This window comes from Tursiops truncatus, chromosome 8, assembly GCF_011762595.2.
Source record: "Tursiops truncatus isolate mTurTru1 chromosome 8, mTurTru1.mat.Y, whole genome shotgun sequence".
Classification (NCBI taxonomy): Eukaryota; Metazoa; Chordata; class Mammalia; order Artiodactyla; family Delphinidae; genus Tursiops; species Tursiops truncatus.
This window is the reverse complement of record NC_047041.1, coordinates 37443781-37464373: the sequence shown is the minus strand read 5'-3', so window position 1 is coordinate 37464373 and position 20593 is coordinate 37443781. Positions and strand designations below refer to the sequence as shown.

The 20593-nt window shown below is 37.6% G+C and overlaps 1 protein-coding gene across 11 annotated transcripts in view; it reads right to left on the bottom strand.

Moving 5' to 3' along the window:
• MTMR2 (myotubularin related protein 2) overlaps positions 1-20593 on the bottom strand; it is a 115685-nt gene that overhangs the window by 74782 nt on the left and 20310 nt on the right. For 10 of the 11 annotated variants that reach the window (XR_012333352.1, XR_012333351.1, XM_073808279.1 and 7 more), the window contains one exon: positions 2769-2874. Coding sequence is in view for 6 of the 11 variants with exons in the window: in XM_073808279.1 (XP_073664380.1) it covers positions 2769-2874 (106 nt within the window). In the remaining 5 variants the exon portion in view is untranslated. Of the gene's footprint in view, positions 1-2768; positions 2875-16924; positions 16998-20593 lie in introns of all 11 variants that reach the window. The other variant, XM_073808280.1, reaches the window with a different exon arrangement.

Genomic DNA, 20593 nt, shown 5'->3' with positions numbered 1-20593 from the left:
AACGAACAAAACAATGAACAACAACAGCAAAACACCATAATGATGGGAGTATGTCAAAGGGACACAAGATCTGACTGAAAGAAATCCCAATCTGGAGCTGGAACAATTTGAGCAACAAAGTAGTACTGGACTGTAATATACAAAATAAATATCCATGAGTTTATACTGATATAAATAAATGATTGCATAAATCAATAAATGAGAGAGAAGAGACAAATCTCTCATGCAAAAGAAATACAAGGTGTTCCACTCTAACAAGGTAGAGTCTGGGCTCCTTAAGCATGGACTGTGCATATTTACTTCCTTTCAAAGAGTATAGTATAAGGATAAGAAGGGGAAAAAAGAGTATTTTATAGTGAAAGAACCTAACACTACCTCAACCAAGTGATTAATGTTAACATTAACAGTGACAAATCATGTTGATAGTATGTACCTTTGATATGATATGATGAAAATGGCTCTTCACCTCTGTGGTCTTCTTCCCCAAAAGACATAATCCCAGTCTAATAATGGGTAAAACACCATTCTACAAAGTATCTGACCAGTGCTCTTCAAAACTAACAGGGTCATGAAAAACAAAGAAAGAAAGCAAAACCTGTCACAGCCAAGAGGTGCCGTGCCTAAGGAGACATGACTACTAAATGCAGTGTGGTATCCCGGATGGACCATGGAACAAAAAGAAGGACATTAGGTAAAAACTAAGGATATGTGAATAAAGCATTGATTTTAGTTAATAATAATGCATCAACATTGGTTCATTAATTTTGAGAAACGTACCATACTAATGTAAGATATTAATAATAGGCGAAACTGGATATCAAGTATCTGGGAACTCTGTAGTATCTTTACAATTTTTCTGTAAATCTAAACCTGTTCTAAAATTAAAAATTTATCTAGGGCTTCCCTGGTGGCGCAATGGTTGAGAGTCCACCTGCCAATGCAGGGGACACGGGTTCATGCCCCGGTCCGGGAAGATCCCACATGCCGCGGAGCGGCTGGGCCCGTGAGCCATGGCTGCTGAGCCTGCACGTCCAGAGCCTGTGCTCCGCAACGCGAGAGGCCACAACAGTGAGAGGCCCGTGTAATGCAAAAAAAAAAAAAAAAAAAAAAAAAATTATCTAATAAAAATAAGAAATAAATTATATTTAACCTGCAGATTAACATTATGACCCTTATTTTGTCCCAATGTAAGCCAGTCACTCTTATTATGGTATACATGACATCCTGAGGAAATAAAGGGGGTCTGCACACAGAGAAGCTGACAATTCACACCCGTGCCTAGTTAAGTAGTTTAAAACTAAGCTAACACTCACATGAATACACACATGGTTTAACATATTTTAGGCAAGAAACAGCAGGTAAAATATAATATTAATAATAGAAGCACAGGCTAAAAATAAAAGCGACATTTCTCCCATTCCTAATATGAGTTCTTTATCAGTCACAAGAAGTTAAAAACGATGATTTTTTAACTAATAAAATCTGACCAGAAGTAGGCCAAAAAATTTCAAAATTATCAAGAGGCCTACAGGCCATTAATGTAGTTTTATTAATATAATGACTAAACCAAGGTTAGATACATATACCAAATATGTATTTTTAAATAGTAATAAATTAATGAAAAGCAACAGTGGACTTATATCCACTATTATTAATGATAAACCGTGCCCTAAATGTATGCTGTGCTTCAAGATAACAGCTAATGATATTATGAGGCCTTTTTAACCAGCACAACATATATTCAGATTATAAAGATAAATGTTTATCATTTGTAGCAATGTTTAAAGTCCTGCTATACCCAATTTAGTATTTTATGACATTTCACAAGAAATAATGGCAAATATGCAGAAACCTTTACACAAGCTTCTAACCTGTCTTCTTACATTTGTTAGATTCTGGTTTTGAAAATGAAATACATGACAAAGATACATTCTCAATATATTCTCAACAGCAAATGACTTCATTAATGAAAACAACGTTTTAGTTAAAACTGTGAAAGTATAACCACTGAGAAGGCAGTCACTTGATCAGAGTAAAAAGATTTTAAGGTAAGGTTTAAAGGTTATCACTACATATGAAATTCATTTTCCCCAACATTCATAGACAAGCAGCAGTAGAAAAGCAGATGAATCCAAAAATGTACAAAGTGCTACAGGATATCACTGATATGGTTAATTTCATAGCAACAAGACCTTTAATAAATAGAGGAATACCTACATACTATAATGAGGTATGTAGCAACTATAGCAAATATTTAAGTGACTTAGCTCCAGAACTGGACTACATGAGCTGTAATACTGACAATTAAATTTATTGGCTATGAGACCCTGGACATGTTATTTAATCTCTCTCTGAGTTACTGTCATCTGTAGAATGGTAGTGATAATAATTTCTACCTCACAGAATTGCTAAAAGTATTACAAGAGATATTTCATTAGAGCACTTAAAACAATACTTGGCACATGGTAAGTACTCAAAAAATATTAGCTATTATTGGGAGTAAAGCATTATGGGAGTATTCATGAAAATCTTTTATATCACAAAAAAATTCATTAATTATCTTAAAGATATCAAACCCAGAGATGAATTATACATTTTTCTTTTACAAATAAAGAAGAATGGCCTGTTCTGGGATATTACATAAAGACTCAGGTCTTTGAGACTTCCATCGGTGTCTCCTTCTTAATTAGCTAAAGGTTATATTGATAGTGTGGCCACAAACAGCTAACAGAAAATACTTCACTAGAACTTAGAAACAATATACGTACCCTCAAATCAGGAGAAAAGTTCTCTGCAGAAGTTGATATGGAATCCGACGATACAACAGAAGCTGATTTTGTATGCACTGAATTCTCTGAATGAGAAGTGGAAGCACTACAAGATACAAAAGCACAGTGTGATTGAAAAACGGGCGTGTTAAAAACCAATTTCAGAAATTTTATTAACTGTAACTCTATTATTTCTTAAAACTTCCACTGCCAACCAGTCCTACTTTGCCTATTCAATCTTATCTCCAAATACTGATAAATTGCAAGCTCTACTGGTAAGAAGAGGGCTAAGTATTATTACCATCCACATTCCCTCTGGACAAGCTTCCCCAGTACTCATGAATACACTCCAGGTTAATTCTTTCTTTTTATCCAACCATCCATTTATTCATCCAATGATCAGGCTAATGTGCAAAACCATTACACCAGGCACTACGATTTGGAGATAAATATGGCAAAACCCTCATGTTCATAAAGCTCACAAGCTTGTGAAAGAGACAGACAAGTAGATAATGGTGCAATGTGATAACTCTATAACTACATACACACACACATGGGGTGGGGTGAGGGCAGAGAGAGAGAGGAAGAGAAAGAGAAAGAAGGACTATGATTACGAACTTGGAGAAAAGAAAGCACCTAACTCTACCCAGGAAAGTTCAGGGAAGACATCACAGAGGAGGTGACATCTGAACTGAGTCTTGAACGATAGGAAATTGTCAGGCTGACAAACAAGTAAGGGAATTCCAAAAACAAACAAAAAACACTACAGAAGTGTAGAATTATCAAAGAGCACAGAACACTTGAGAAACTACAAATAGTTCGACAGTGCTGGATGAGCAGAAGAGCAGAAGATGGAAAGATGAGCCTGTCTTTGTACCTTGTACCTTTCCACCAAACCAAATTCTATATTTTTAAGAAGCCTGTCTTAAATATCCACTTCTTCCTTTACAATAAGTAATCACACTCTAGGGTTACTTTTATTCTTAAATTCTTATAGAACTTTTGATACCTGATCACATACTGCCTTTTACTGTTTACTGAGCTCAGGTATGTAAATTTAGTTTCACCAACTAAAATTTAAATACCCCAAGAGGGAGGACCGTGTCTTTATTTTCCTTAAAATCGACTTCAGTGCCTGTGTATACAGTTAACATGTATTATGTTTCTTAAATTCAAAAATACAGGACTTCCCTGGCAGTCCAGTGGTTAAGACTCCGCATTTCCACCGCAGGGGCCATGGGTTCAATCCCTGGTCAGGGAACTGAGATCCCACATGCCCTGCGGCCAAAAATACAGTGACAATATACCTATGCCACAAACTAAAAAAAAATTTTAATTATTTAAGGAAGAAAAATCTCAGATACTTTGAATTGAAACTTAAAGTTCTGATAAATATATTTTCCTGAAGTTTCATTCCCAACATATTAAAAGTCTCCCTCACATGAAAAGTCAAAACTTCTTCATTAGATTCTGATGGAATAATCCACCTTGAGGTTGTGATATTTAAGAATCATATTTTTGTTTTAAAATTTGTCCATCATAAACCTGTGTATAATGATTACTAAACTATTTTTACAATGTGAAAATCCTCTCTCCTCAAAAAACTGTCAGTTCATTTTTTTATTGTTTTTTTCAGCTTTATTGAGGTTTGATTACTAAAAATTGTATGTATTTTAGGTGTACAACATGTTTTGACATATGTATACATTGTGAAATGATCACCACAATTAAGCTAACTGAAACATCCATCACCTCACACAGTTACCTTTCTTTTTCTGGTGAGAGAATTTGAGATCTACTGTCTTGGCAGTTTCAAGTATACAATACTGTATTACTAACTATAGTCACCGTGCTATATATTAGGTACCCAGAACTTAATTTATAACTGAAAATTTATCCCTTTTGATCAGTATGTCCACTTTTTCCCTCTTCAGATAGGATTTGAAAACATTTTCTCTCACTCGGTAGGTCACTTTTTCATTTTATTTTTTGTTATAGGGAAACTTTTTGTTTTTGATGTAGTCCCAATAGTTTAATTTTGCTTTTGTTGCCTGCACTATTGGTGTCAAATCCCAGAAACCATTCTCAAGACCAACACCAAAGAGCTTTTTCCCTATGTTTTCCTCTAGGAGTGTTAGAGATTCAGGTCTTACTTTTAAATGTTTAATCCATTTTGTGTTGATTTTTGTGTGTGATGTAATACAAGAGTCCAATTTCATCCTTTTGTATGTGGATATCCATTTTCACCAACACCATTAATTGAAGAGTCTATCATTTCCCCACTGTGCATTCCTGGTGCTCTTTCAAAGGCAAGTTGACTGTATACATGTGTGGTTCTATTTCTGGGCTCTCTATTCTGTTCTAATGTCTATGCGTCTATTTTCTTATGCTGGTACCATATTGTTTTGATAACTATAGTTTTGTAATACAGTTTGAAGTTAGGAAGTATGATGCCTCCAGCTTTGTTCTTTGTGCTCAAGATTGCTTTAGCTATTTCAGGTTTTGTGTGGTTCCATACTGACTTTAGAATTGTTTTCCTATCTGTGAAAAATGCCATCAGAATTTTTATGTAGAATGCATTGAATCTGTAGATCACTTTGGGCAGCAGCGACATTTTAACAAGATTAATTCTTCCAATCCATTAACATAGGATAACTTTCTATTGATTTGTGTCTTCTTCAATTTCTTCCATCGTTTTATAGTTTTCTTCATACAGGTCTTTTACCGGCTTGGTTAATTTTACTCCTTAGTATTTTATTCTTGTTGATGTTACTGCAATGAATTTGTTTTCTTAATGTCTTTTTTGGAAAGTTCATTGCTAGCATATAGAAACAACTGATTTCTGCATGTTGATTTTGTATCCTGCAACTTAACCTGAATGTGCTTATTAGTTTTAACAGATCTTTTGGTAGAGTTTTCAGTGTTCCATGTATAAGATCATGCTATCTACAATGTTTTTATATATTTATACAGTGTGAAAAACATCTCCCCTAAAATAAACTGTCACTTCACTTAAATGAATGAAAACGGCATTCCAGTGTGAACACTTCAAAATTGTTTATTCAAATACAAACATCTCTTTATTTTATTAACTATTTCAAAGTATAATTGTGTAATTTTTTTTGTATCCACGAATCTATATTATACAAAGGAGCAGTCATAAGAATTCTATCATCTAGTTTTATAATGCAAGGAAAGAGAAACTGATAGGCTGAGAATGATTTCTTCCTTTTTTCCTGTACCAATTTCTGAGTAATTATATTCCATGTGCATTAAAATAACAAGTAAAATAGACAAACTTTAGGCACAGTACTCTAACAGATATTGTTTGCTGCCTGCTCCATATATATACACACCCCTTTCTTTCCTGACTTTAGTGAGGACAGTTTGCGGCCAGCCCAAGATGACGTGCTTGTTTTTGGCTCCCTTGTGTCTAGGAAACAATGTGACACAATTATGGCCAATGAGATTTAAGGGGCAGTTTATTAATTGTTATGGAAGCCTCTTATTTTCTTAACAAAGAGGAGCAGAAATAGCAAGGTGGTCCTTAACGTTTCCTACTTTCTCTTACCTGGACCAAGAACGTAAAGCTTGGATATACTGTGGCCATCCTGTAAACATGAGCAAATGCTGGCTTGCGAAGGACACAAAAGAGCATAAAGTCCTTTCCTGGTGAGCAGCTGAATCTACACCAACAACTCTCTACACTTTGGGAATTTTGGTTATGTAAAATAAATGAAGTTCAATTTTTAAAATCACTAATGGAGTTTTCTATTCTGTATAGCCAAACACAATTCTAAGTGTTACAGCAATCAACACCTCACAAAGTCTATTTTGAACAAGTTGAAATGCATGGTACTATTTTTTATGTATATGATCTTCTGGGAAAACAGAAAAAACATGTAAAGGCAATAAAATACAATTTGGAATTATGGGTAGTGTGTACCTAAAAATAATAGTATCAATAGGAATATTATAGCATGTACCATTAAGACACCAAATAGTTCTTTAGAGCCAAAGTATGAAATAAACAAATTTAAGAGAAATAAGGTAACAAACAAAACCAGGTCTTGCAACTAATACTTTGCAGTCTCAAAGAATCAGTCTTTCAAGCAAAAGTGTAGAAAACAGCCTTTAATTATTAACTTCTCTTTTCAGATACACATAAACATGGGGAAATATTGTGATCTACACTGTTGTATTTGAATAAGCACTAAAAGGTTTTAAACTCCAGGCAGACAATGAGGGGCTGGAGGGGACAAGGGTGGGAATACTTGTGATTACAGCAAACACAAATACGCACACCACCACCACCACCACCACCACCACCACCACCACCAGAACTCCTGAAAGTTCTGGTATAAACATGAAGTGGCTACTCAGACTGAAGGTGGCCACAGAATGCAGTTATTTTTCAGCAGTTATTTTTCTCCTGTCATATGGGCTCTATACATGCTTCTGATCACCATGGCTACACCTAATTTCCACTGCTCTCTTCCATTTCCCCACTGCTCGTCCTGAGGTCAAGTTCTCTATGTTGACCTTTTATGAACTGTTCCACAAACAAGCTCTGTATTTCCCTGAATTCATACCTTTGCTCATGCCATTCCAAAAAGAATGCCCATTTATCCCAATCTATTTATTAACATCCTACTTACACTTTAAGACCCAGTTAAAAGGCTAGCTTTTCCAAGAAATCTTCCCCAGGTCTTCCAGCTGGAACAAAACTCTCAGTCGACTACACTTCTGCCTATACTCTAAAATGGCACTTAACACTTTCCACGTTAGACTAGAGCTCTTTGGTTACACAGCCTCCTCCTTTTTAAATTATAAACTGCTAGAGAATAAGAATCTAGTAATTGGCAAGGCATTTGAACTCAGAGCAAAGATTGCAGTCTGCTAATCTCATTAAGTAACCAATGACACTTTGGTTTTCCTAGGCCCATAAACTTCACTACATAAATTTCAATCCAAACATTCCTGTTATCCTTGTCATCCTGAACTTCTTCAAAAATGCCAGACCTTCTAGTCCGACTATGTGTTTTCTCCATCCATTTTCCCTGCCCAAGTCTTCCTTCAGCTCCTAACTTTTCCTAACCTTTATACTAGACTTTTTACTCCATACTGAATAAATTCTCTTACATCTTCAACCAAATTCTCCCCTCCACCTCTTTGCTTCAACTGAGATCTCCTTCCAGGAATCCACTTCACTGCAGCCTTTTCTAGAGAAAACTTTCTTGTCCCACATCTTAAAAGCCCAAAGGTAAAGCCAGCATTTCCCCAGCTCCTTTCTCATGCTTCTACACTAGTATTACTTTTCCATCTTCATACATAAAAGCCTTCTTCCTCTGAGGGTCATGGGATTTGGGTATAAAACCTCTCTGTAACTATCATCCACTCACCTTTTAATTACTCCTCCTCACTCAGTAAGAACTTTCTAATCTGGCTCAACTTTCTTCTCTAAAGCTTCTCTCTACTCCAAAGCTTCTTTCTACTCCAAAGTGCCTTCGTCATGGGAATTTTAATGCCCATAAGGGCAAACTAGCAACAACCTAGCTCAAAATTCCTCACTTCCTACATCACTCACCTATAACCCCACCTTAGCAATGTGCTTCTGTAGTCACACACTGTACTTTATCATTTCTGGAAACTACCCAGCCTTTGTAATCTTAAACAAGGAAACCAATATCTGACCACAGATGCTATTCTTCCAAAATATCTCACTTTCTTAACTTTCCCTTCATCTAATCTTCAACCTAGTGGTGACAACTCATCCCTCAACTCCTCCATTTGTCATTATTATCCTTCATGCTTTATTGCTCTATCCCCCTTCATTTCCTTCCCCATCCAACCTGGAATACACAGTAACATTTTATACTCTCTCTCGCCAAACACTCAGTATTCTTATATCCTTATCCACTGACCACCACTTCCCTAACTAATCCCTAAATTCAGATCAATATATTGAATAACTATCTACCTTCTCCTGTGCTAATGGAATACATCTTCACATTGGAGCCATTTAAAACACATGGTTAGAAAATATTATCTAGGTCCTGGGCAGTGCTCAGCAACACTCCCACATGTCAAGTGATTTTTCTAAACCATCACTATCTTTTCCCCAAGCCAATCACATCCAATCAATCCGAAGTCCTGTAGAGTCTACCTCCCTATCATCTCCTGAATGCATCCTTTTTTCTATCCTAATTTTTACTGTCTTAGCTCGACACCTCTTCCCTCAACTACTCATCCAATATATCATCCTAAACTAATACCAAAGTGATCTTTCAAAAACAGATCTGATCCTATCATTCCTCTGCTTAAAACTTTTTTCTAAATTGAGATATAATAGACATGTAACATTATATTAGTTTCAGGTGTACAGCATAATGATTCCATGTTTGTATATATTATGAACTAATCACAGTTAAGTCTTGTTAACATCCATCACCATGCATATTTACAATTTTTCTTCTAATGAGAACTTTTTTTTTCATAAATTCATTTATTTATTTATTGGCTGCATTGGGTCTCCGTTGCTGTGCGCGGGCTTTCTCTAGTTGCAGTGAGTGGGGGCTACTCTTCGTTGCGGTGTGCGGTCTCTCATTGTAGTGTCTTCTCTTGTTGTGGAGCACAGGCTCTAGGCGTGGGGGCTTCGGTAGTTGTGGCTCGCGGGCTCTAGAGCTCAGGCTCAGTAGTTGTGGCGCACGGACTTAGTTGCTCCGCGGCATGTGGGATCTTTCCAGACCAGGGCTCGAACCCATGTCCCCTGCACTGGCAGGCGGATTCTTAATCACTGCGCCACCAGGGAAGTCTCTGATGAGAACTTTTAAGATCAACTCTCTTAGCAACTCTCAACTATAAAATACAGTATTATTAACTATAGTCACCATGCTGTACATCACATCCCCATGACTTTATTTCATAACCAGAAGTACTTTGACCACCTTCACATTTCACCCATTCCCTCCTACCCTAATCCCCAGCCTCTGGCAACCACCAATCTGTTCTACGTGAGTTCGGTTTTTGTTTTTCAGATTCCACATATAAGTGAGATCATACAGTATTTGTCTTTCTCTGACTTATTTCACTTAGCATAATGCCCTCAAGATCCACCCATGTTGTTGTAAATGACAAGATTTCCTTCTTTTTATGGTAAATAATATCCCATTTTGTGTGTGTGTGTGTGTGTGTGTGTGTGTGTGTGTGTGTGTGTAGCACATTTTCTTTATCAATTCATCCATCAGTGGACCCTTAGGTTGCTTCCATCTTTTGGTGGTTGTAAATAATGCTGCAATGAACATGAGGGTGCACATATCTTTTTGAGTTAGTGTTTTCATTTTTCTCAGATAAATATCCAGAAGTCGAATTGCTGGATCATACAGTAGTTCTATTTTTAATTTTTTGAGGAACCTCCATCCTGTTTCCCATAGCGACTGTACCACTTTATATGCCGACCAACAGTCTACCAGGGCCCCCTTTTCTTCACATCCTCACCAACACTTGTGATGTCTTTTTTTTTTTTTTTTTTTTTTGCGGTACGCGGGCCTTTCACTGTTGTGGCCTGTCCCGTTGCGGACCACAGGTTCCAGACGCGCAGGCTCAGTGGCCATGGCTCACGGGCCTAGCCACTCCGCGGCATGTGGGATCTTCCCGGACCGGGGCACGAACCCGTGTCCCCTGCATCGGCAGGTGGACTCTCAACCACTGCGCCACCAGGGAAGCCCTGTGATGTTTTGTCTTTTTGATAAGAGCCATTCTAACAGGTGTGAGGTGATAGCTCATTGTGGTTTTAACTTGCATTCCCTGCTTAAATCTTCAGTGATTACTCACTGCCTACAGAATCGAGCCCAAACTCCTTAGCACAACACTTGAAGTCTTCCATGATCTGGCCTTTGTTCTACATATCTAGCTGGAGCTCTTATTCATCTGAACCCACTGGGAATGGCTTGCAGATTCTCTAAGCTCTTTAGCTATTTCATGCATCTGCACCTTTGCTAATCCTGCTGTCTTTGCCTCTAATGTCCTTCGTACACTTCCACGCCCTCTTTGCCCCATCCATCTTGTAAACATGACTACTTCTTCCTTCACTGTACACTGTACATATTTCTATAATACCTGTAACACTGTATTGTGTTTACTCATCTAAGAGCTCCTCTTCTCAGACACTTTGTTATTGTTTACTATTCCAAGATCCTTTACCACAGATCGTTTCCCTATCTTGCTCGCAATAAAATATGTAAAGCATCTAAAAAAAATGTAGTACCACGTTTAAGTATCGATATTAGCTGTAATTATTTATGACAAATGAGTGTTATTACACAGAAATTACCCCACCCCAAGTAAGATTAGCTGCATAAATTTAAAAATTATAATGGCAAGGTTGCTGTTTCACCTCTCATTAATACTACTTTCAGCTGTGACATATTACAAGTCAGAATACAAATGTCCCCTAGTGACTGTACCCACAGATTTACTGGGGAAGGGGGGCGGAGGGGACAGCAAGAACTACAATTAAAGACCTGGTATTCACAAAATAAGGAATTATGTCTTTTGGACAACATTATGTTAGAAGTATTAGAAAAATGAATATTTTTCCCACTATAAGGGCATGTGTGTTGGCACTGTGAACGCAATTTAAAAATGAAGTCTGACGTTGCCATGAACTGATGGTGCCCCCCCAGACTAAATTCTTACAATGAAGCTCACTATGAGGCCCCAAGTGATTATAATTGGTGACAGGGCTTTTAGGAGATAATTAAAATTAAATGAAGTCATAAGGGTGGGGTATAAGTTAAGATCGATAGGATTAGTGGCCTTATAAGAAGAGGAAGAGAGAAAGCCTATCGTTGCCCCCATCCCTACCTGACTCTGCAAGCACACACCAGGAAAGGCCATGTAAGAAAACAGCAAGAAGACAGCCACCTGCAAGCCAGTCAAAGAGAGTCCTCACTGGGAACTGAATCGGCCAGCACCTTGATCCCAGACTTCCCAGCCTCTAAAACTGTGAGAAATAAATTTCTGTTGTTTAAGCCACAAGTCTATAGTATTGCTTTGTATGCAAGCCTGAGCTGACTAATACAGTCACAGAGAATAAAAGTCATCAAAGGAATTTTTCTTGGATGTACTGATAGAAGTGAAAGATTTCCAATTTGAAATTGATAATATAAAATTAATTTTTTTCTTTACAAAAAAAGCTCAAAAGTTCTGAGAAGTACTAAAAAGGACATGGCAGTCCTACCAGAAGAGACCTAATTATGTCATCAGAAATAACCTCTGGGAAAAATATGAGTAAAAATTAATGTTCATGTTGCCTATTATGTTTTCCACAGAACTACCTTTCCCAAAACTGTTCACCCCAACTTGATAGACACTCCAACTGCATGAAGTCATTTCCATCAAGAAACAGTTTATATTTTCTTTTCTTCTTCCCTTCTCTTCTTTCACATTGAATACGGTTTTTATTTCCCATTTTCATGTCTCAATGTAGCTCAATACACTTTCGCTGAAAAAAGCTGGAATCAGCTCATAACTGGATTCATTCAGGGATGTTAGTCTCATCACTTTCTAATATATAATATTCAAATCTACAAGAATAATGTTCTTCAAGCACCACTCCAACAATCCTGTAGCACCTGTATTCATTATGATGAAAGTACGTATACTGGTACCCAATTGCCTCCAAATCAAACTAAATCTCGTAATAGCTTTCAGAGTGCCAAGGCTCTCCACCATACCTACTTCTAGCTCCAGTTTACATTTCACTCCAGCCAGACAAACCTGTTCCTTGTCCCTGGTCATGAGAATCAGACTCTTCTCTGTTTCCGCTCCGAATAGCTTTTAATTTAGTCTCCAAACTGTCTTCTCTTCTGACCAACTCTGGGTTTTAACCACCTCAAACTTATCTTGAAGGTGTATTTTCCACAATAAACCAGTCCTAAGTTATTCTTACTGATTCCTTTCAATAAAGTCTAGTCATTCCAACACCTTTGCATTTGTATTCAGTTATGTTTACATTAATGTACTATGTTTACACTGATTCATTTTTGTCTATATCGATTCACTGTATAATGCACATATACCTTTAAAAAAATTTTAACAATTACCAAACCCTGACTATATACAAAATACTAGATTACAGAACAGCCTCTAACCTTGAGATTTCAGCCCGGTAAGAGACATTATACCACATAAGCATATCAATAATACCATGAGAGGTACAAACAAGGGCCAGGAGAAAAAAACTCAAAGGAAATGGTAATAATTTGAGGATTAGAGAAAAGAAGAAATACAGTAAGTTGAACCATTTGAAATTGCTGTTTTGTAGGTAAAATGGTCAAATATCAACTATTCCACATGGCTCGATGTGTTCAAATGAAGGAGAAAGAAATTCAGCTGGGCCTTTAAGGAAGGACTGCAAGGCACAGATCAAGGCTTTGCAAACCACAAACACCCCCTCCCACCCCACCCCCCCCAACACACACACACACACACAGAAATTTTTAAAAAGAGTTTTGGAAAGTATAGGGCGTATTTTGTGAATAATAAGTCACTGACTCAAACAAAATACATAAAAGGCCTGGTACCAGAACAGTGAGAATCCTAAATGCCAGGGTTAATTAAAAACCTTGCTAGGAAAAGGCAAGGGGTTCACAATGAGAAACCACTCCACACCCTCTAGGGTGGCTAAAATCAAAAAGACAATAACGAGCGTTAGCAAAACTGTGGAGAAATTGGAACCCTCATACATTGCTGATGGGAATGTTAGATGGTATAACCACTTTGGAAATCAGTCTTGCAGTTCCTTAAAAGGTAAAATGGAGTTACCAAATGACATAGCAATTCCACTCCTAAACATATATCCAGGACAAATGAAAACATGCCTACTTAAAAAACTATACAAATGTACACGGATGTTCACAGCAGCATTATTCATAATAGCCAAAAAGTTAAAATGCACCATGACATCCCCCTGCTTGAAATCCTTCCATGGCTCCCCACTGCTCTTACTTACCTTAGCCTCAAGTAGCTACATGACCTGCCCCTGCCTCCTTCTCCAGCCTCCTCTTGTACATCTCTCTCTCTCTCCTTGCTCTTCTGTCCAACCACAGTGGCCTTCTTTGAGATCCTTAAATAAGCTGGCACCTGTGCAGGGAGCCTAGTTCTGCAAAACTCCCTGACTAGTTCCTCTAAGACTACAAACTTGAAGAAGGAAGAACTGTCAATTTTGCTCACCATTCTATTCCTAAGACCTAGTATGGTACCTGGTATAGAACCGGCACTCAAGAAATACTGCTCAAACTAATTAATGAGTGAAAAAATGAGAATGATCAAAAGATTGAATTATTCTAATCAAATTCATCAGAGGCCATGACTAGAACATAAGACAAGATGAAAAAGAAATGTGGCAAAGCGGGGCTGGAGGGGGCAGAACAAGGCAGGGGAAGATAAACAGAAAGTTTCATTTTCCTTCTGGAGTTCCTGTGCATATGTTACTTTATATACCATATATAGTATTCCATTTCCATTGAAAAATTTCTTAGGACATTGGAGCAAATATTTTGTTAAGGAGGCTATGTCTTAAGTGAATGACAAATAATCCTTAAACAACTGGTGGGAATTGGTTTTTGACTGTTATTTCTACTGGAATGATTAAAGAAAAAGTTGGGAATTAAGAAACAAGGATACTTAACAGCAGTATCCATGGCCAAGTGACTTAATCCCCACTCCCCATTACAGTTTCATTATCTGTGAAAAGCACCGATTAGACTATTTCAATGGTTAGCTTTTTGATGGTCAGATACCTCTTTGAAAAATCTCATGAAAGCTATTCCCTGAATTGTTTACAATGTCAGGGACTTTAAGGTTAAGAACCGTGGCCTAGATAATTCCTTTTAGTTCTAACATAGTCCAGAGCTTCAGAAATGAGTATTCTGCCTTTTGAAATATTCACACAATATCTAGATAAATACTGAAAAATTAAACTGATTCTCCAAAAGGTGTATGTCTATGTAAGTATATATATACATATGTTTTTTCTAATTAGGTAATCACAGTCTTGAATATAAAGTTAAGACTCATAAACTAAATAGAAATATTCCAATATTGTATTTCATACAACAGAGTCAAAAGGAAACTAAATCCAATAGCTATACTTATTTCAGGAACTCTGGGCTATCACTGTGTAAATTCAATGCCCCTGATTATAGATAAATAGAAATGATACCCTATCAAGAAATATAAGCCACAATTTCTTTAAATATTTTCATTGTTTTTATATTAAGTGATTTTATCAGAAGCTATATCTATCTTTTAAAATATGCTTGAAAAATATTCTAATTTAGCTAAGTAATGATTCTTTTTTCCTTTTTTTTTTTTAACTAACTACAGATGGGCCACAGAAGTCTCCCCCATAATGTCATTTCAAGTGCAATGGAAAGACCTTCACTATCTGCCTCCCTGGCCCTACCATACATTATCAACAGCTTCCACCATTAGGGTTTCTGAGCTAAATGATTCTATTTCAAATGTCATACATTTCAAAACATACCTGTAATAATTAGGGGGAGATACCTCCTTAAAAATATACATATGGTTGGCTCAGTAACTCTTCTAAATAGATAATTTCATCAGAATGAACTGGAACACAAGAATATAAACTCAGTGACAGGAACATCACCCTTGCCAATGCCCAACATGGTTATGTTACAAGGCTTCTTATTCTGTGATTCGCACACTTAATCTAACCGTGTGGTCTCAGTACACTGGAACTCGTTATTAGCTTCAGTGGCCTGACTCACTGGACTGCTTCTCCTCTGCCAAGGTGAAAAACGAAAACGCATGACTTGGAGTAATCTTGGCACTTGCGTTTCTGACAGCACACTCATTTTTCTTTCAAACACCGCATGTGGTTTTCCTTCACAAGTCTCTTTCCAAATCTGCAGGCCATATTCCATTTCTTAAGAGTTTAGCTACCTTCTACATTACAGCAAATTGTCTATCCTCAATGGTTCCACTTTCTTAGTACCCACTCGTTCCCTAATTCCTTCCCATCTGGCTTCTGCCTCTATCAAGCCCCTAAAGTGGCTCCTTCCTATAGTTACTAATGACCTGATTATTTTTTTAAAAAAGGTCTTTTCTCAGTTCTGATACTATAAATTCAGCTCTCTTCACTAGCATATTCTTTTGGTTATCCCATATCTCAGTTTAATTTCATCAATACTCTTGAGATTCTACTATATGCAAGACACTACTGTTCTAGGAACTACTAGAGATAGAGATAAATAACATAGGGTTGCTGCCCCTAGTGAGCTTTCACTCCAATGTACTTAATACAAGTACAGAAAAATCACAACACAATACAGAATATGAAAAATGAATGAAATAAAGAACTTAGGGGCTTGGAAATTGGAATGCTCATATACAGCTTTAACTTAGGGGCTTGAAAAAGGTTTTAAGAAAGAGGTAGCATTTGAAGTTAGACTACAGAAGAGGTTCAACACTTTCTCAACAATTTCACTAAGCAAAAGAACAATATGAAAAAAAGAAAAGAAAAAGAAAGTATTAGGAAATTCAGGGCATATTAAAGCTATTGTAAGAGGCAGACCACTTTGGTTGAAGTGTGGGATACTTATAAGGCTCAATCAGAGATATGCCAGAAAAGGTAAGTTTTGATTAGCCTGTAGAAGTTCTAAAAAATAAGTTGGTATCTAGATATTTAGTTCTGAAAGCAGTGAGAAGCCACTGAAAGTTTCTGTGCTTTTGGAAGATCATTTTAACAATAGGTCCAAGAATGGATGACAACAGCAGGAAAATCTGTTCGAAAACTATTAGACCTTCTCAAGCCAGAGGTACTAAGGACCTAACCTAGCAGAAAAATGAAATACGAGCGGATGCAAGGCACACTGGAGACAGAATCAATAGAACTTGGCAACTGACTTGATATGATGAGAACGGGAGAGAAAAGGGTCAAAATATGAACCCAAGTACCGCTGACTGAGAAACCAGTGTGCCAAATTACAGAGCAAGAGAAGCAGGTAGTTTGGGGAGCTAATGAGTTTCATCTTGGAATTTTTAAGACTGAGGTGGCATCAAGGCATCCACAGGGAAACATACGCACCCCATGCAGCAGTAGGCCAAAGGATTTTATATTTTACCTGGTGATGCATTTGTTCATCCATTCATTCAGGCAATTTTGATTTGCTGCTTACACTGTGTTGGATGAGTGCACTGTGAAGATAGGTGCAATACGGCAACATTAGATGTGCTCCCAAATTAAATCTTCATGGGAGAGGCTGACTCCTATTCAACTATCTATGAAACTGACTGTGATAAATGCTGTAAGAGTGGTTTAAAAAATACTCTAGAGTAGAAGAGCAAAGGACTGAGTGTGACTGGGAAAGGTTGAGGTAGACCTGAAAAATGTGTCATTTTGTTATGGACAACGGCCCGTTAACAGGATTTGATGGTAGAGTGGAAAAGTTAAAACATTCCACACAGAGAACAGCAGAAGTAACTAGATTACTTGGGGAAACCTATGTGACTGGGCTTTGTGGATCATGGCAGGGGTGGAGGCAAGAAAGGCTGAGCTATGTTCTATGAAGAAACCATAGAAATTGTGGTTCTATGAAGGATACCACAATAAGAGTTCAGATTCTATTCTGTAGGCAATGGAAAGCCATCAAACATTTCTGAGCATAAGTGTTCCATAATCAGTTCTATGTGCAGAGAGAGATTCTGCTGGCATGATGGAGCACCAATTGGGGGAAAACCCCTAGAGGAAGTCAGATTAGTTAACAGGCTATTGAACTAAATCATTAATAGACATTTGGAACAGGCCGCACAAAGACAAAGACACGAAATACAGAAAAAAAGAGCAAATTTGAATGGGGTATGTGAAAATACGCAGTAGATTTTGATGTTGTTGAACTTGAAGCTCTTACAAAGTACCCAAGTGCTCATTAAGTGGAAGTACAAAACTTTTCCAGTTTTGAAATTCTTTGGAGAGGTTACAGTTAGGTGACAGCTAAATCCATGAAACTGAATCATGTAGCCCAGGGACAGGATGTATAAAGCAATAAGAGATTTGAGATTTAGTGAACAGAACTACAGTCATTTCCACAGAATACAGACTGGAGGTAGAAGTCTAGAAAAAAATGGTCAGAGAGATGAAAGAATCAAGAGTAAAAGTTTAGTGAAAGCCAAAAAGAGTGTTTTAAATTGGTGGTTCATAGTACATAATAATACTACAAAGAGGTCAAGGAAAATAAGAGAAAAATCCAATGGAATTATTAATAAGATATGTAAAATCAATTACTACGTCAACAAGATCTATATGTTTTAGAAACAATAATCTAATAGGAATGAAAAACTGAGGTAATAAGGCATATTGTCTCTCTCTCAGTAAACTTAACTGTGTCCAAACCCATTCTTTCCCCCTATCTTAGATGATAACACATCCCTTCTCAGGTTCAAGGCAAGTCCCTCCTCCTGTGTTCTTCATCCTGCCCCATCCAGTCATCTTCAGGAGAGGAGAGTGAGTGTGTGTGCGTGTGTGTGTGCATGCGTACACATGCACAGACTTTATACAACACTGGATATTCAGTAGAAACTCAACACTGATTTGCTTAATCTATGTCAGGTTCATTAATAACTCTACCCTCTACTGCTCTAATGATACTGCTTTCTGGATGTCATGTGACTTCAGGAAGTTTCTCTAGTTCTTGCCCTCCTTAACTTCTCTGCAATATCTGACACTACTGGCACTGCCTCCCTCTTGGGATTCTTTTCCTCTCTAAATTTCCGCTGTCATTAAAATTTACTGGCTTCCTCCAGGTTCTTTTCTTCCAGTTGCCCCCTAAATATAGATTCTCTTGAAAGTTCTGACCTTGGCTCTGTTCTCTGTCCTCAGTCTCTCTCGGAAACATCATGGATTCCCACAGCTTCAGTTATCACCTCCGTGCCAACGATTTTCAAACATCTTTAGTCTTCTCAGTCCCACATTTACAAATACTACTTGTATTATCTGGCCCCACCCTCTCTCTCTCCAGTCCTATTTCTCACTCTGATCCTGTCTGGCTACTGCCCACACCTTACAATGACACTAAGCTGCACAGTAAGTAACCACAGTTATACCAAATAATAGTTTTTAATTGTTCCTTTCAAATGCAAGTATAGGCACCAGTTAGCCAACTACTCTGATAGTTAGCCAGTTAATTAAAGAATATTATAACTTTCAAGGACCGCCGAGATTTTAGTGAAACTCCCCTCATTTACAGATAAAATACAGCCCAGAGAAGTGACGTGAATGATTTGAAATACGATATCAAATAAGTAGCAGAGCCAGATACATCAGGTCCCATTTTGACTAAATCACACTGATTCTGATATGGAGTACAGAACCAAAAGGACAAATACCCTCAGGGTGTTTACTATCTAACTAGGGACATGAAACAAATACACACACGCGCGCGCGCGCGCACACACACACACACACACACACACACACACCCCAATATTTCTATCACATAAGCTCACTGTATGCAGATGAAGTTGAGCTGAGACCGATCAAGGAATGCTCCCTGGAGAAGATAAAGCTGAACTGGATTTAGAAGTGGGTTAAGAATAAAACAACCAGAAAGCAGTTTCTTTGGGTTTCTTTCCCATAATTTTTTTTTAAGTTTTTGGACAATAAACACAAGGAACATATTCAATATGAGAAGACTGGATTGTTCATTAAATCTCTATTTAGAATTCAGTATGAAAAGGATGTGGTAATAAGAACAAAAATAAAATATACATATATAATGAGGTAAAAAAAAGAATTCAGTATAAATCCAAGTGATATTGTAGAATCTTGAAAGTAAATGAAAGCTCCAATGACAATCTACTATTATCTCAGAATGTTACTGTTCCTTGACTCCTCATCTACTTTACCGTTTAAGACTGCTTCATCTCCTTTTACTCCACTACTCAGCAGCCATGTGGCTGTGGGCAGGATGCTCTACCTCACTAAGTCTCAGTTTCTTTATGTGTAAAATGGAAATGATAAACTCTACCTCATATAATTGATCATTTATTCAGCTCCTTGTGTTCCAAATAAGACCACTCATTCCCCCCTAGCCCCCAGCCCTCATCAGCAGGAGTTACGAAAGGACATCAGAAATCCAAGTGCTCTGGAAGAGTAAGACTGTGTGCCTCCATCTCTCCATAGCCTCCCCAACATCACTGGCAAGTGAAGAGTAGATCCCAGAATTGTGAGTGATCTCTACAGGACCTCACCCTTCCCTCCCCCTCAATACTCAGTCTCCCTACATTCCATTATCCCATCTTAAAAACTGTAAGGACTAACTTCATTATACCCTTTATCTCTGTTTACAACAGTTCCCACAAGAAGTCAGAACCACCAGACTAATTCCCTCCTCTCATCTCATCTTCCATTCACTCCCCCCCAACTCCTGTGCTTCTGAATTTCAAGGTCAATCATCAGCAAAATATCCTCTACCTTGCTCTCCCTTAAATAGTCTCTTTACCTTTTACTCTAACTAAAGCCTCGTTTTTCCCCCTGAGAACACTGCTCTCCCTACAGCCCTTTCATATGGAAAAATAAGCCCTCTTATTTTCTCATCAATATCTCTCTCCCACAACTGGGCCTGGAAATTAGGCCTTGTTCTCCATTGCCACTTTCAGACTATTCTTCCTCTCCATGTCTAAAAACCCCAACCATTCAATCTTATGTCATCAGGCTATACTACCTTCTACCCTTCCTTGCTGAGGTCAACGACCAGTCTCTAACTCACTCTCCCCCACTCCTTGAAGAATTAGCT